We start from the raw sequence: 13,975 nt of genomic DNA on the forward strand, positions 1-13,975 counted from the left end.
ACAGGCTAGGGAAGCCGCGTGTGGTACCACGTGTGTCTCTCAGCAGGGCAAGGTCAGACATTCACCTCTTAACTTAGAAAAAATATATATATTTTTAAATATATATATTTTTAAATGTCAGTGGCAGGATCGTGGATGAATGTCTTTTTGCTTGTGTTTTTCAGAATTTTACAAAAAATTTTTTACAAAAAATGAAGGAAAATGCTTACTTTTCCCTAGTAAGGGAGGCAAACTGAGATGAGAAACAAAACACCATCACTTACCTATCCCACTGACCAAGATTTTGCCAAAAAACGGTGCTGCTGAGACCAGAGTAACACAATGGCTGTCGTGCACCGGGCATGAGGGGAAACAGGGACCCTGCTTCCGGAGAGCGAGCTGGCGGCACACACCAGGGGCCCTGACAGTTGACACTCTAATTCTATTTTTAGAAACCTATAGCAAGGATGTACCAGATATACAGGCCAGACTTAGTTCATCATGCTATTATGAAAATAAGAAGTTGCAAACAACTTTAATGTCCAACTGCTGGGGAATGGTTTGGATTACAGCACAGTTAAATGATGGAATGTTATGTAACCACTGAAAACAAAGTTTCCCATTAATTTCTAACATGAGAAAATTCAGAATTACGACATTGTAACAAAGCTCCATATACACAATAATAATTATCCCAAGTTTTTAAACACTTGCATAGAGAAGGAAGAGAATACAGAAAAATGCAAAAAGTGGTCCATTTTGGACAGATCTTGCCCTCCCTTCTTTATGCTTCTGTAATAATCATGAATTCCTTTTCTAAGGGGGAAAAAAAAAGATCTGCTTACAAGAAAATAAACAGCCAGGGCTGGGATTAAAATTTAGTTTGCAGCTCCCAAATCTGGGCTTCAACCTCCTTTGCCAATAAATCTGGAGGAATGTTCCCCATGTGCTATAGACAGATCTGTACAATTTTCTTAGCTGCAAAGTCAGGCTCCAAGAACGTACAAGAAAAACAAACACTGAGCACTGCACTTGGGAATGTGTTTATTGAGAATGATTTTCTCCAAATGAACAATGAAATGGAAAGTACACTCAAGGTGGTTTAAAGAAGAGCCTACAAAACTGAGAGTGGCCCCCAGAGCCAGCAGAGAGGAAAGCCCACAGCTCCGCCCCCATCCTGCCCAGGTGACTACAAGCAACCTCGGAGCCCCAAGCACAGCCCAAGCCCCCAGACCCTCGGCCCCGCTGCAGCCCCCCTGCAGCCAAGCCCGCTGCCCTCACCCAGAGCAGACGTCCGTCCTGCCCAGGATCACAGACCAGGAAGGGAAGGAGGAACCTACCCAAGCCCTGGGACCAAGGCCAAGAAGTGTCTGAGTGCCACAGACAGGGATCAAGACACGGCCCGTGCCCCCCTCAACCTGGTGTGAAGACACGGCCGGGGGCACCGGCACAGAGGGCAAGTCTGGACGGGAGCCAGGGGAGACTTCGGGGCTGGGGGGCACCCACACACACGGAAGACGGTGCAGCATCCCCAGCCTGAGCTCAGGGTCCCCTCCAGACAGCCCGCACCGAGGGCCCTGCAGTGATCAGTTCCCACCTCTCCTCCCAGGACACATCTGGGAGGGGTCGGCACCACTCAGCTTCGGCTTCCACTTCATTGCAGGGCAGCACGGACGTCCCCGTTCCCAACGTGTCCAGTCTCTCCTCCCCCAGATCCAATGACTTGACTTCCGCTCCTGACTGCATGCCCTGTCTCCATGGCCCGGCCGGCATGCCTGCCCTCCGTCACTATACCTGCTCCATCAAGCAGACTCGGGCCGCTGGTCTCCGCGAACACTTCAGAGAATTCACGTCACCCTTCAATTCTAAACTCCACGGGGACAACTTCCAAGTCCCAGGCCCGGGCCGGCCTCACCATGGCAGCTCTGGCTCGGTATCTCCCATCTACCAGGCTCTGCCACGTCCAAGTCCAGCCAACCCCCTCTGTCGGCAATGACCACAGTCACACCTGTCACCTCTTTGATTCTTACTACTGGGCAGTGCTTCACAAGTGCTGCTATTCTAACCACTTGCTATATTCACTCCTCCAGTCCTCACAAACCTATGAGGCAGAGATACTATTATTACCCTCATTTTTCAGATGAGGAAACTGAGATGTTGAGTAACTCGCCCAATGTTACAGAGTAAGTGTCGAGCTGGGCTCACACCAGCTGCAAAGTCCATGCTGCTAACCACGAGGCAACATGGCCCTGACAAACATAAAAATGAAGCCCCAATTCCCCATCTTTTAGTTACCCAGACTTAAAACCTTGGAGCTGTATTTTGCAAATGGCTCTGCAAGCAAAGCCAGCTCCTCCCCTTTACGCAGCCAGGTGCTAAGAAGTCCTGCTGGTCTTTCTTCTACACTGTCTCCTACCTCCTCTTCCCGTCCTTCACCCCTGCTCCTGCCCAAACAGAATCTTGATTACATCACATCTCCCAGCAGAGAAGCAGCCTCCCGGTGAGAAGAGAGCTGGTATCCATTTCTGCCCTCCCCAACCCAGCCTCCAAAACAGTAGGACTGATCCTTCAGAAATGCATTATTCACATTCATTCAAGCACTCGCTAAACCACCACACTGGCTCTTTATAACAGGTGCCCTGCCCATCTCCATGAAACTGAATTGAAAGATACTCAATTACGACCTTCAAGAAGATCGCAGTCCACAGGTTGTTTTCCATTTCTTGTACACCCTCCTCTACCCGCCACCCCCTGCCCGGTTCAGGACCCTTCGATAGCATTCCATGATTTGCAGCAGGGTCCCCAAACTGGCCACCCTCAGGCCAAATCCTCCAAAAAGACTTTTCTGTTTGGACCAATGTGCTTTTAAAAATTTGATCCTGAAATTCCTGAGCAGGCAACCTTCCCTTCCTAGTGCTTGTGCTTACTTACTTCCTTGTGTCTCCCACTGAGATCCAGGGACTAAAGTCTAAACTCTGAGTTGGCATATGAGGGCCTTGGCAAGTGGGCAGGACTCTGCCTCTGCCCTCCCCTTCCTTCCCCCTCTTGACTGAGCTCCTTCTCGGTCAGATGACTCCCTCACTGCTCCCAACCATGCCATGAGACCCGGTGGTGCCGGCGGCCCCCTCCCCTCCTCTGCTTCTCTACACTCCCCCTGCACAAGTTCCTTCCTCCTCGGGACTTCCCATGGCCCCTGCAAGCTAAGCTGATGTTTCCATCTCTGCAATCCCCTCTACTATGCACTGACTTTAGCACTTGACTACATGGAACTGTCTTTCTCAACAGACCACAAATTCCTGGTTTGGAATGTCTACGATTTTCTTATTTGGTATCACTCTCATTCCATTTACTTAAATGAAAAATGCACGCTTTTTGTAGAGTTTAAGCAAAAATTGAGTAGCATAAAGGAGGAAAAAAGAAATCATGCAAAATCCTATCACTCAGAAATAAGCAGGTTCTCCCACTGATTATTTGGCAAACCTTATTCTTTAACGTCTTTTTAAGAACCTATGCATACATAAGGATGGGAGGACAGATGATGGGAGAAATTTAGAACACCAGGACCATGCATTATTTTTAAATATAAATTTAAGGCTCAATTTTATTTGAACTTAGAAGAAAATGAAGTAGAACCAAAGGAATGCCAACTTTCAATAACTGCTTCTTCTCCACATGATACATTAATTGCCTAAGGATCTCTCTAAGGTTAAGAAAAAGATGGTGAAAGATATTTTCGTAGGTTTTCACCCTTTTAAACTACTTGTTTCAGTTTTGCACAGGATTGGCTAGCTACCAAGAAAGATAAAATTAAAACTTACTTTCACTTACCTTTCAGTCCCACCCCCAGTTTTTGCAGATTTTATTACTATTTTTGTTTTGTTAAAGTTTCAATATTTGCGATCCTCTTTGCAACCATAACTGCCCACTGTTCAACCAACGTTCTGGATATAAAATGGAGAGAAACCTCAGAAGACCTTTAACACAGCTTCCTCAAACTTCTATCCTGGTTGGCTAAATTTCACTAATTTCATTTTTCAAGGAAGGCTCCCAAGTTCATTTGCGTTTACAGATGAATGTCTGTTGTTTTCGTGCCTGAGTGCCAGCTTCACTGGACATAAAGTTCGTGTTCACATTTTCATTCTCTCGAAGATACTGTTCCACTGTTCTCAGACATTCGATGTTTCTACAAAGTCTAAGGCAAGCCTAGGTGTGTCTTTCTTGATTTTCCTGCCTTTTCCGCACAATTCTTTAAGCTTTAAGTTCAACACCTTAACCAGGATGTGCCTATGTCCAGTATCACACATCAGCTTTTCCTGGTGTACACAGTGTGCCTTTGGATCTTTAAATTCAAGTTTTCACTCACATTGGGAAATTCTTCTTCTATTACATCTCTGAATACTTTTCTGATCCACTGTTGGGCCATTTACTGAGACAATCATTATTCTAATGTTGGACCGTTTTTGTCTTTGTCCCCTTATCTATCATCATCTTTTCTCCAAAATCTACAATCTCTTAAAATTTTTCCTCCACATTCACTCTGATTACCTCAAAGCCTTTCCTTCAGGTCAATAAGTCAATTTTCGGCCACTGAATAGGTTATGTACTGTCTACATTTATTCACTTAACTTTACAATATCTCTTCCAACCTCATCGTAGTATATTAATTTGCCTTTAAAAGCTAGAATTTTATTGAATTCATAGTCTATAATGTGAAGTATTTTCAGAGTTCCCTTCAGGTCTCTGGATATGTTTTCATCTAGATTGGGATCTTGGTCTGTCTTCTGTACGTTCTACTCCTTTCCTTCATTTTTTACTATAGTATATTTGAACAGTTGCAATGTTATTTTTTTTCCACTGTGCTTATGCTAATACACGGATAGCTCTGTCCTGTTGTGAAGTAGATAAATTCTCCGAAATCCCACCTTTATCTGGGAACTTTAGTTCCTATGAGATACAGGGCTGGGTTCTGCTTTCTAGACACTTTGCAGTGGCCTACACAGTGGGAAAGAAAGAGCCGGCTGGGTCAGTGCACAAGCTTTGCCCTCTCTTCTGGGATTCTGTCACACCAGGGCCCATGCACTGAAGCTAGAAAGGCATCCCTCTCCTGTGGATCCTGGATAATGCTTCTAACTCAGCAAGATTTTGCCCTAAAAACGGATGTTGGGTAACAACTGGAGAGGCAAGATATGTGATCTGGTTCTACTCCACCATCTTTACCCAGGAGTTAATCCATTTGCTTAAGCACAGCTTCTCTTGAGAATAAAAGCTATCTGATATCACCAAAAATTGTTTTAGTATCTCCTGTATAATTAGAAGATAAATAAACTTCCTGAATACATGAACTTCACCAATTATCAATGTGGATTCAAATACATAACTATCCTCTTTGAGAAGTATGAAATACAGACATACAGTTATTACATAGATATTTGCACTCTAAGTCCTAAACTTGGGTTTTGTTCTAATAGGCAAGAAAAAAAGGAATACAGACCTCGACTGAAGGTACGTCCTGCTTCTCAGAACATACGTCTTCTTTAGACGCTTTGTGAATCTTCTTTTCTGAAGCAGACTTTGTGTCAACCTTTTTCAAAGTTTCACAATTGTCTACTTCATTCTTGACAGGCACTTGCTGGTTATTCCCTTGAATAAATAAAAATGATTCAATTTCTAGCTAATTATTTCCATTCACATTCCCCACAGTTAAATCTTCTTCCTACACCAAACAATCTCATTTGATTTAATGAGATTTAGACTTAAGGACTGTTTTGACATCCACAATGCTCTAGAAATTTATTTTGCTTACAGGTGAAAATGTACTTATATTACAAGTTTTACAAACGGTCGTTAAAAGAGGTCATGGGAAGAAAGAGCAGGGGCACACCATTATTCATAGCGGCATTATTCATGAAAGTCAAAAGGTAGAAACAACCCAAACGTGCATGGACGAATGGAAGGATAAACAAAATGTGGCAAATACCACGGAACACCATTAGCCTTAAAAAGGAATGATTCACTGTGCTACAGTGTGAATATAATTAGCATTACTGAACTGTACACACAAAAATGGTTAACATGAGGGGAAAAAGGAATGAAGTTCCGACACATGACACAACATGGATGAACCTTGAAGACATTATACTGAGTGAAATAAACCAGTCACAAGACAAATATTGTGCGATCCTATCTGTTTGAGGGACCTAGAGTCATCAAATTCACCGAGATAAAAAGTAGAATGGTGGCTCCCAGAGGGTGGGGGGACGGAGTACGGGTAATTATTGCTTAATGGGTATGGAGTTTCTGTTTGGGATGATGAAAAAGTTCTGGAAATGGATGACAGTGATGGTTGTACAATGATGTGAATGTACTTAATGCCACTGAGCTTTACAATTTAAAATGGTAACTTTTAGGTTCTACATACTTTACCACAATTTTTTTTAAGTTAGGGGAGGGAGAGAGGGAGGTAAGATCTTGGGTTCTGGTCATGACTCAGACACTAATTAGTCTTACTAATCAGAAGTAAGTCTCTTAAGCTCCCTGAGCTCCAGTTTCCTTATTTATGAAATGACAATACCACTTCCTCTGCCTACCCTGACTGACTGTTATGGAGATGCAACCGGAACAGACAGAAATATAAAGGGTCACCACCAATAGACACATGAACTGCTGGAGGGCAGGGCCTTCTCCTGCAGGAAACGCCCACCTGCCCTGGGAACAGCACCTGCGGGGTGAGAACCAAGTGCGAGACAATCACGCTGGCAAGGTCTGCACCGGCAGGAACCACACCTGAAACGTGACCTTTCCTTTGTTTTTTCAAATGACGTCATTCCTAAGTGTATTTCTTCTTCTATCCTTGACTTTGACATATGGTCAAACACACTTCAACCCCACCATAACTGGGCTCAGTGTTCTAATATGAATCAGAAAGGATTGCAGTACCTTCCCCTTTTTTCTTTAACTGAAAATCCCTCACGACACCTTGGCCATCTGAGAAAGTGTAGATGCCTACGGTGCAAATACATCACAGCAGAGCAGGCTGCCGGCTCCCATCCGGCCCTGCTGAGGGGCCTGGGGCTGCACGAGGCTCTCAACCCAAACGACAGGAGGGGTCAAACGCCCTCCAGACCCTGCAACCCTGAAGCTACAAATCAAGCTCAAAGCAAGATGCATACATTTCAACAATGACGCTTAAAAGGTAAGCATTCTTTTATTTTGTTAACGGAAAATTATGTAAATATTACATAGCCATAAAAATGCTGGGGAAGCATAAATTCCTCTGCAACACAGATTGGGTGTGAGACGCTCACAGAGGAAACCATCCAGGACCGCGAATGAGCCAGGAAAAAGCCAAGAGCAAGGGAGACAGGGGTCCAAACAGAAAAAGACATCATAAACAAAGACATCACTTCGGATGCCGGAAGCCATCGGTATGAACGGAATAGAGATATTCTCCTCCAAAAATGTGCTGTGACTTTCCTAGGGTCTTAATTCATGAGAAAATGGTTTTCTTCAGGCCAAGAATCGCACTAAAAGTATTAGCCATCAAAGTTTCTTAGGAAGGATCCAAATTTAATATCCAACACTAAACTACCCCCTAAAAAGGGATAAAGCACAGACTCTCCGAAAATTACTGATGTCTATTGTGGGGGCCAAGAATTAGGACCAAAAATAAAATGAATTCAAATTCAGCCTTTGAGAAATTCTATCACGACAATATTCAAGAATCCAGAAATACCGTGAGCATACACTTCATTTAAAAAATGGAGCCATCCCGTGGCATCCAGTTACCAAGTGTGCTTACTCACAGCATTATATGCTTTTCTGCCATTTATCTCACGGAGTAGGAGTATTTGAGTCACAGAGACAACAAAACAAATACAAGAACAGGAACAAGTTAACTGGCCAGAATCCTGCTTGGATTTCTACTGAATCAAATCTAATTGTATGATATATTTTGAGTAAACCACTAGATCTTCATTTCCAGTTACCAGTATCTGTGCAAATGAGACTATTTTTTGAATTTCTGCAAATATTGGTATTTCAGAAATTTTGGAGGTATCTATCTAATTCAGTGAAAACTTTCATGTGCTATTAATTTCAAGGTTTTAGGGTATTATTAAATTTAAAAGTTCATTATCCTTTACATTATTATAAGCAGAAACAACGAAAAAATTGCTAACTATTCCTGAGGCCAGAAGCAATTTGCCTCTAGCCCTAATTCTAAGTCTGTATTATTTTGACCATATAATGAAAAAATAACAGTTATAAACAGTTTGAAAAGAGACAAATTTCAGAAGATCCCTTACACGACACATAAAGCCCTGCTGTTGTCAGAGCATCGAGACTCTGGACCATGTAACACATGCTTGGAAGGCGCCGCTGTTTCATGGTTGTTTGACAGGCTGATGCCAAAAAACAAGTCAAGAGACTGCATTTCTATCGGGAATTTTAATTTATGATTTACTACAGGCCTCTCAGAAGGAGGCAGGAGAAAGAGCAGGAAAGGGGTGACACATTTTCTGTTATTCAGAAAACACTCTGTTTCTCCACAACAACAACAGTGAGCACGTAGCCAGAGCCATTAATATACAGCCTGGAAGATTTCGTTCTCACACAAGAAGTTACCCTCAGAAAAAAAAAACTGTCTCAGAATAAGAAAAGGCCCAGCGCTTCAGGCACCTCCAGGAGTTCTGGCGGGTTCAGGATGCCATTTCAGGCACTCTCGGGAGAAAGGTCACCTCCCCAGTCCCCTTTCCCAAAGGCAGTCTTGTCACTAGACCTGGTTCTAAGAACGTCTGTGTACTTTGGGAGAATGGCTAGAATGTGGCACAGACACTGACTGGTTTCAGCTGAGTGAGTGGAAGTTCCCGAGGGGCCATCGGTTCAGCTCGCAAGACTGAAGCTGTTTTCTTCAGATTCTAGAAAAGATCTTAAGATGGAAACACAAAGTGAAATCCTTTTCAAAACAAGAAAAGAACTGATGCTCAAAGTTGGAAGGGAAAACTTGGAAGGTCTTACGTTTTTGGTTTTCTCATTCTTGAGTGTTCTTTACACCCTGTGACCCCCTGCCTGTCGCCATCTGCCAGCTTATTACAATGCTTTCCTTCAAATTCTGACAAAGGAACCCTGAACCCTCAATATGACCAAAAGACTCCGTATCTTACCTTCAAACTACAATTTGCTTCCCCTAAATTTCTCAGTCCTTTTTTATTTTTAAAATTCTCAATTCTTTAAAATGTTTAAATTGTAAATTGATGGCAGGCTGCTTGTTTACTTTTTAACCTCTGATATTTTCCTAGAATAGTGATGTAAACAGAAAACAGTCAGAACCAAATACATGTCAGTGAATGGATTTCCCTGTGAGGAACCTCCTGCTGACAGATTAATTCTGGAGAGAAATACAGGGCTGCAAATTAGCACCTCTGAATTTGCTGGTATGAACATGGTGGAAAGCCAAAGTTCTTTCATCAAATCTTATGTGATCTGACCAGCAATCACCCTGATACTGCTTAACAGGCTGACAAGTCAGCTAAAGAGGAGTTTAAAAAAAACTCTTGAAGTGAGAGATTGGTTTTCATTTAAAGCAACATAAGCATACCAGTCATCTGTACAGGGAGGAAAGGTTCGGGGCGGGTTTGCCATCTACAATGATACAAGCAAACCCTATGTTTGTGGGCTCCCTTGTTAAATTTACTCACACTTGCCGAAGTGTTATTAGATACTATATGGTCATCTAGGCTCAACTACAGGCATTAAACAGCATGTACTGGACAAGAGTATCCAGGAGCACCAAGTCAAATCCTCTGACCCACCCTGGCACTACACGGCTGGCCCACGCCCTTCAAAGAGCTCTGATGCAGCAGAAGGCCTTCCCGTCCATCCACCCACAAGGCCACAGCCCTTGCGTTCTGCAGGCACATCTACCCAGATGTCTGATGGAGGCACTGGACCACAGAAGACGCACTTCTGGAGGAACAAGTCCCTCAAACAAGTCTGATTTGAAGTTTGTGTCAAGTCAGCCTATGTCAAATACTGTCCTCAGGCCTAAATGACACATGAAACAAGAGAAAAACCCAGCTAGACTCACTCCATAATTTCACCCTTTCACAAGAGTTTTGTAGTCTGGGCCCTAGACAGTGTCAGGACAGAAATGGATGAACAGACACCCCTCTGCCCCGCCATCAACACCCTCAGACAAGGAATGCTGTGACTTCATGGAGATCTGGTAGAGGCTTCATCCAGGGGGCGCACTCACACACTGGGGGAGAGGCCGTGGGGATAGCTGGCCCTGCAAACAGGAGTCCTCTTCAAGCGTGCGCACTGCTGCCAGGGAAATGGCACCAACAGGGTGGAACAAGGGGCACCGGGAGTGATGCACAAATTGCCCAAACCATGTTCTACTCAGAGGACCCTGCCTTCCTTTTGAATTAGAAACGTCCTTTGATGGAACATTTAAAATTCAGGTTGGTATTTTCCCTACTAAATGCATCAAGCTCATTAAAATCAGCCAGTCTATTAATACAATCTTCTCTACAATACCGAGGAGTGAAAAATATGATGTTATTTATATTTAGATGTTTCCAATAAGGTCAAAGGTAACTGATTCTTTCAGATTAAAAAGTGTCAAAAATTTGACTCTTAATGGGAGTAGAAATGTGCTTATCAAAATGGTCAGGATAAACACACAAAAATAAAAGGATAGCCACAGACATACTCCTTGGAATTTCAGAATAATCACTCTTGAAAAAAAAAAAAAAAAAAACACACAAAAATAAGCACAGGCTCTTATGCCAGAAGCCAGAGGGATCAGTTAAAGATTTAATGACAAACGTATGTGTAGGTAGGCTTCCTAGTCTAGTTTTGCTTGCATTTTTATTAACTGCATTTGCTACGAGAGAACATCTACCTTCTTTTAACCAAGGAACATGACCAGAGAAGAGCCAGGGAGGAGGAGCATGCAGTGGTGGCAGCTGTTACATACAGAGAGTTGTCAAGTTTTGCTCCATCAGAAACATGTCATAGGCTGATTGATTTCTGCAGTCTGAAAAGCCAAGAAAAAAAAACATACTTCGGGGGCTTCCCTGGTGGCGCAGTGGTTGAGAGTCCGCCTGCCGATGCAGGGGACACGGGTTCGTGCCCCGGTCCAGGAAGATCCCACATGCCACGGAGCGGCTGGGCCCGTGAGCCATGGTCGCTGAGCCTGCGCGCCCGGAGCCTGTGCTCCGCGACGGGAGAGGCGACGACAGTGAGAGGCCCGCGTACCGCAAAAAAAAAAAAAAAAAGATACTTCGGAAGAGGTGTCCGTAAATTCCAACAATACAATATGATATTCGCATCATTCTAATGAATGGACTGAAAAAAGTAAACTTCTTAACCATGATGCTCTAAAAACTTGGTGTCCCGTCCTAAACTTTCCTTCTTAGAAATGGTATTTCAACATTTATACCTTTGCTAATAAAACTTTGTGTGTGAACTAAAAATTCAGCAGCCACAGTTCAAACTAAAGTCATAGATGAGAACAAATTCCACTAAGAACAGACTGGAGACAAACAAGAGAGAAGAGTCACCAAGGAGGATGGAAAAATTACCATTATTTTTCCTGGAAATTTCTGGCAAGTCTGACTGGCACTGAGGTGAATTTCTCGGCGAGTGATTTTCAGGTAGTTTCTTAGGGGTCTTCAGAGGACAGACCTCTCGCTCCTTGAGCTCAGCTATGTTTTCTGAAATCTGAAGGTCCGTTTCCTTAGGAAACATACATGTCTGTACTCCCTCCTTCACGTGACATTCGGAAGAAGTATTACTGACAGCAATTGCGTTTTTCAGTGTGTTTTCTTCTTTACTCAGTAAGTTTTGGGGAAGAGTTAGATTCTTCTGCAGGTTGACGTTTAGGCCACCTGTGTACTTGAGGCCCACCCAGGTCTCGCCCATCCCGGCAGGGCATGCGTCCTCTTTAGCAGCAGCCAGGGAGCCACCTGGGGCCGAGGCCTGCTTGTCCTCTGCAGGGGCGCTGGCACTGCCGGCGACGGCTGCACTGGCTTTGTGTTTCCCGTAATAGACCGAGCACTTGTGCTTTTTCTGTGAATGGCTGTAGGTGGCCGGGCTCCTCTTCGTTGCGTTCTGGATCCTGCTCTGCGGGGGGTTTACCGGAAGGCAGCTTTTCCCTCGACCTTTATCGGAGGGGCTGTAGGTATCGAGAAAGTTCTTGCAATTGCTTCTGGATTTAAGAAGAAAAACATTTAACGTAAAGGCAAACCAGGTAAACCTCTCCCTCTCTGTTTCTAACTCCATGAGAAAGAGGGAGCAGTCTGGGGTACACCAAGGAGCTCTCACCTTTCGTTCTTCTAAAGCTCCGGGAGTTTAATAAACTAAGTCCTTACGTGAAGTCTATCTTATAATGAAAGAAATGGTGTAGCTGTCACAACAGTGACTTAAAGAAAATTGTACTGAAACAAATTTGGAACCAAAATGTATATGACCTTAAAATAAAATCAGAAATGAGTCATACCAAAGGTGAGAACCCTCTCCCCACACTACAAGAATTCTTACTTGTGAGAATGGGAGCTGATTACATCCATCGGACTATTGCTTTGCTGTGAAGAGGAGCTGGCATTCTGCCTCTGTCTCGTTTTCATGAACTCCATCAGAATGTACTGTGCTTGTTGGAAGGCTATTAAAATCACACCCAACAGGGACAAACTGAGGACGAAAGCAACGGGGTTCATTACTGCCTGGTTGTGACTGGCATGAAAAAGACTAGCTCACTAACACAACATTGTAAATCAACTATACGCCAATAAAAAAAAAAAAAAAAGACTAGCTCTACAGAAGAGCGGTGAATCAATCGATGGGAAAAGTCTAAAGAAATGCTATTAAGATTACATATCTTATGGATATGGAATGACTCCATAATTTCTGACATCTCTTAAAGATTCAAAAAAACTGTTTCTGAAAATGTGAATATTTATAATTCTGACATACCAGTTCAATTTTTAAAGACATTTCCAGGATAAAATCACATTTTAAAGGGTCATTCTAGTCTTCTAATCTCAAACTGCCGTTGCACTGAGCTAATAACACATCCTATGTCACAGATGATGTTCATATATCCTAAATGTTACATATAACATTCACATCTTCCACCGGGACGGCCAATGAACACATATGGAACACAACTGTCCATTACACTCCTAGGTCCTATGACTCTCCTACAATTAGTTTAGAGAATAGTGAATTCTCTTCAAGCATACCAGGAACTACTTTGTCTACTTCATGAATGTCAAAATTCCACTGAATTCATATGCTTTGATCCCACCGGGCAATATACATTTCCATGCAACTCGGCTGGATGGCGTCTCCACTCAGTGAGGGAGGAACAGTGGAAAAGGCGGCAGCTTACCTGACAAAGAAGACGGTGAGCCTCCAAAACGACTCCTCCCAGCTGGGTCCCGGAACCACGTCCGCACACAGAGGCAGCAGGTGATGAGGGAGGGTTACGTTGAGAGTGAAGCGAAACTCCAGGTCTGCCGCCGTGGCCAGAGTCAGCTCGCGGATGACCCAGGAAGAGGTGAAGTCTGGAGTAAACCTGACAGCAAGAGGCATCTTTATGAACTTTGATGGTTTTAATTTTAGGCACAAAACAGAATAATCATAATGGCAGCAGAATTTCTTACTTCTGCAAGATAAATACTAACATGAAAACAACTCAAGACATCTTACCAATGAAAAAAAGTTTTTCCCCACAATATAGTAAATGTGACCCCAAACTGAAATGAGGTTAAAGTCCAATGCTCACACAATGCTGATGTCCCGGGATGTGTTGGGGTCCAAGGAAAACTGCTGACAGTCTAGAACTTCAAATCCATAACCTTGGCAATTATACCCGTTAATTTTCAGAGATGTCACAGTTATAGGAAGTGGTCCGATATTCTCAACTTTAAAGTTCTTTGTAATTGATAAAATTTGCTTGCTGTCTTTCAGTTCTAGTGAGGATGAAAAGTGA

At 43.3% G+C, this 13,975-nt stretch overlaps 1 protein-coding gene across 5 annotated transcripts in view; it reads right to left on the bottom strand.

Annotated features, from left to right (window-relative positions):
* Positions 1-13,975, bottom strand: part of TMEM131L (transmembrane 131 like) — a 161,691-nt gene that overhangs the window by 19,630 nt on the left and 128,086 nt on the right. For all 5 annotated transcript variants that reach the window (XM_032632023.1, XM_032632026.1, XM_032632022.1 and 2 more), the window contains 5 exons: positions 13,769-13,955; positions 13,373-13,558; positions 12,523-12,672; positions 11,565-12,190; positions 5,471-5,619 (listed from right to left, as the gene is read on the bottom strand). In XM_032632023.1, coding sequence (XP_032487914.1) covers positions 5,471-5,619; positions 11,565-12,190; positions 12,523-12,672; positions 13,373-13,558; positions 13,769-13,955 — 1,298 coding nt within the window. The remainder of the gene's footprint in view (positions 1-5,470; positions 5,620-11,564; positions 12,191-12,522; positions 12,673-13,372; positions 13,559-13,768; positions 13,956-13,975) is intronic.

Source organism: Phocoena sinus, chromosome 5 (genome assembly GCF_008692025.1).
Source record: "Phocoena sinus isolate mPhoSin1 chromosome 5, mPhoSin1.pri, whole genome shotgun sequence".
NCBI lineage: Eukaryota > Metazoa > Chordata > Mammalia > Artiodactyla > Phocoenidae > Phocoena > Phocoena sinus.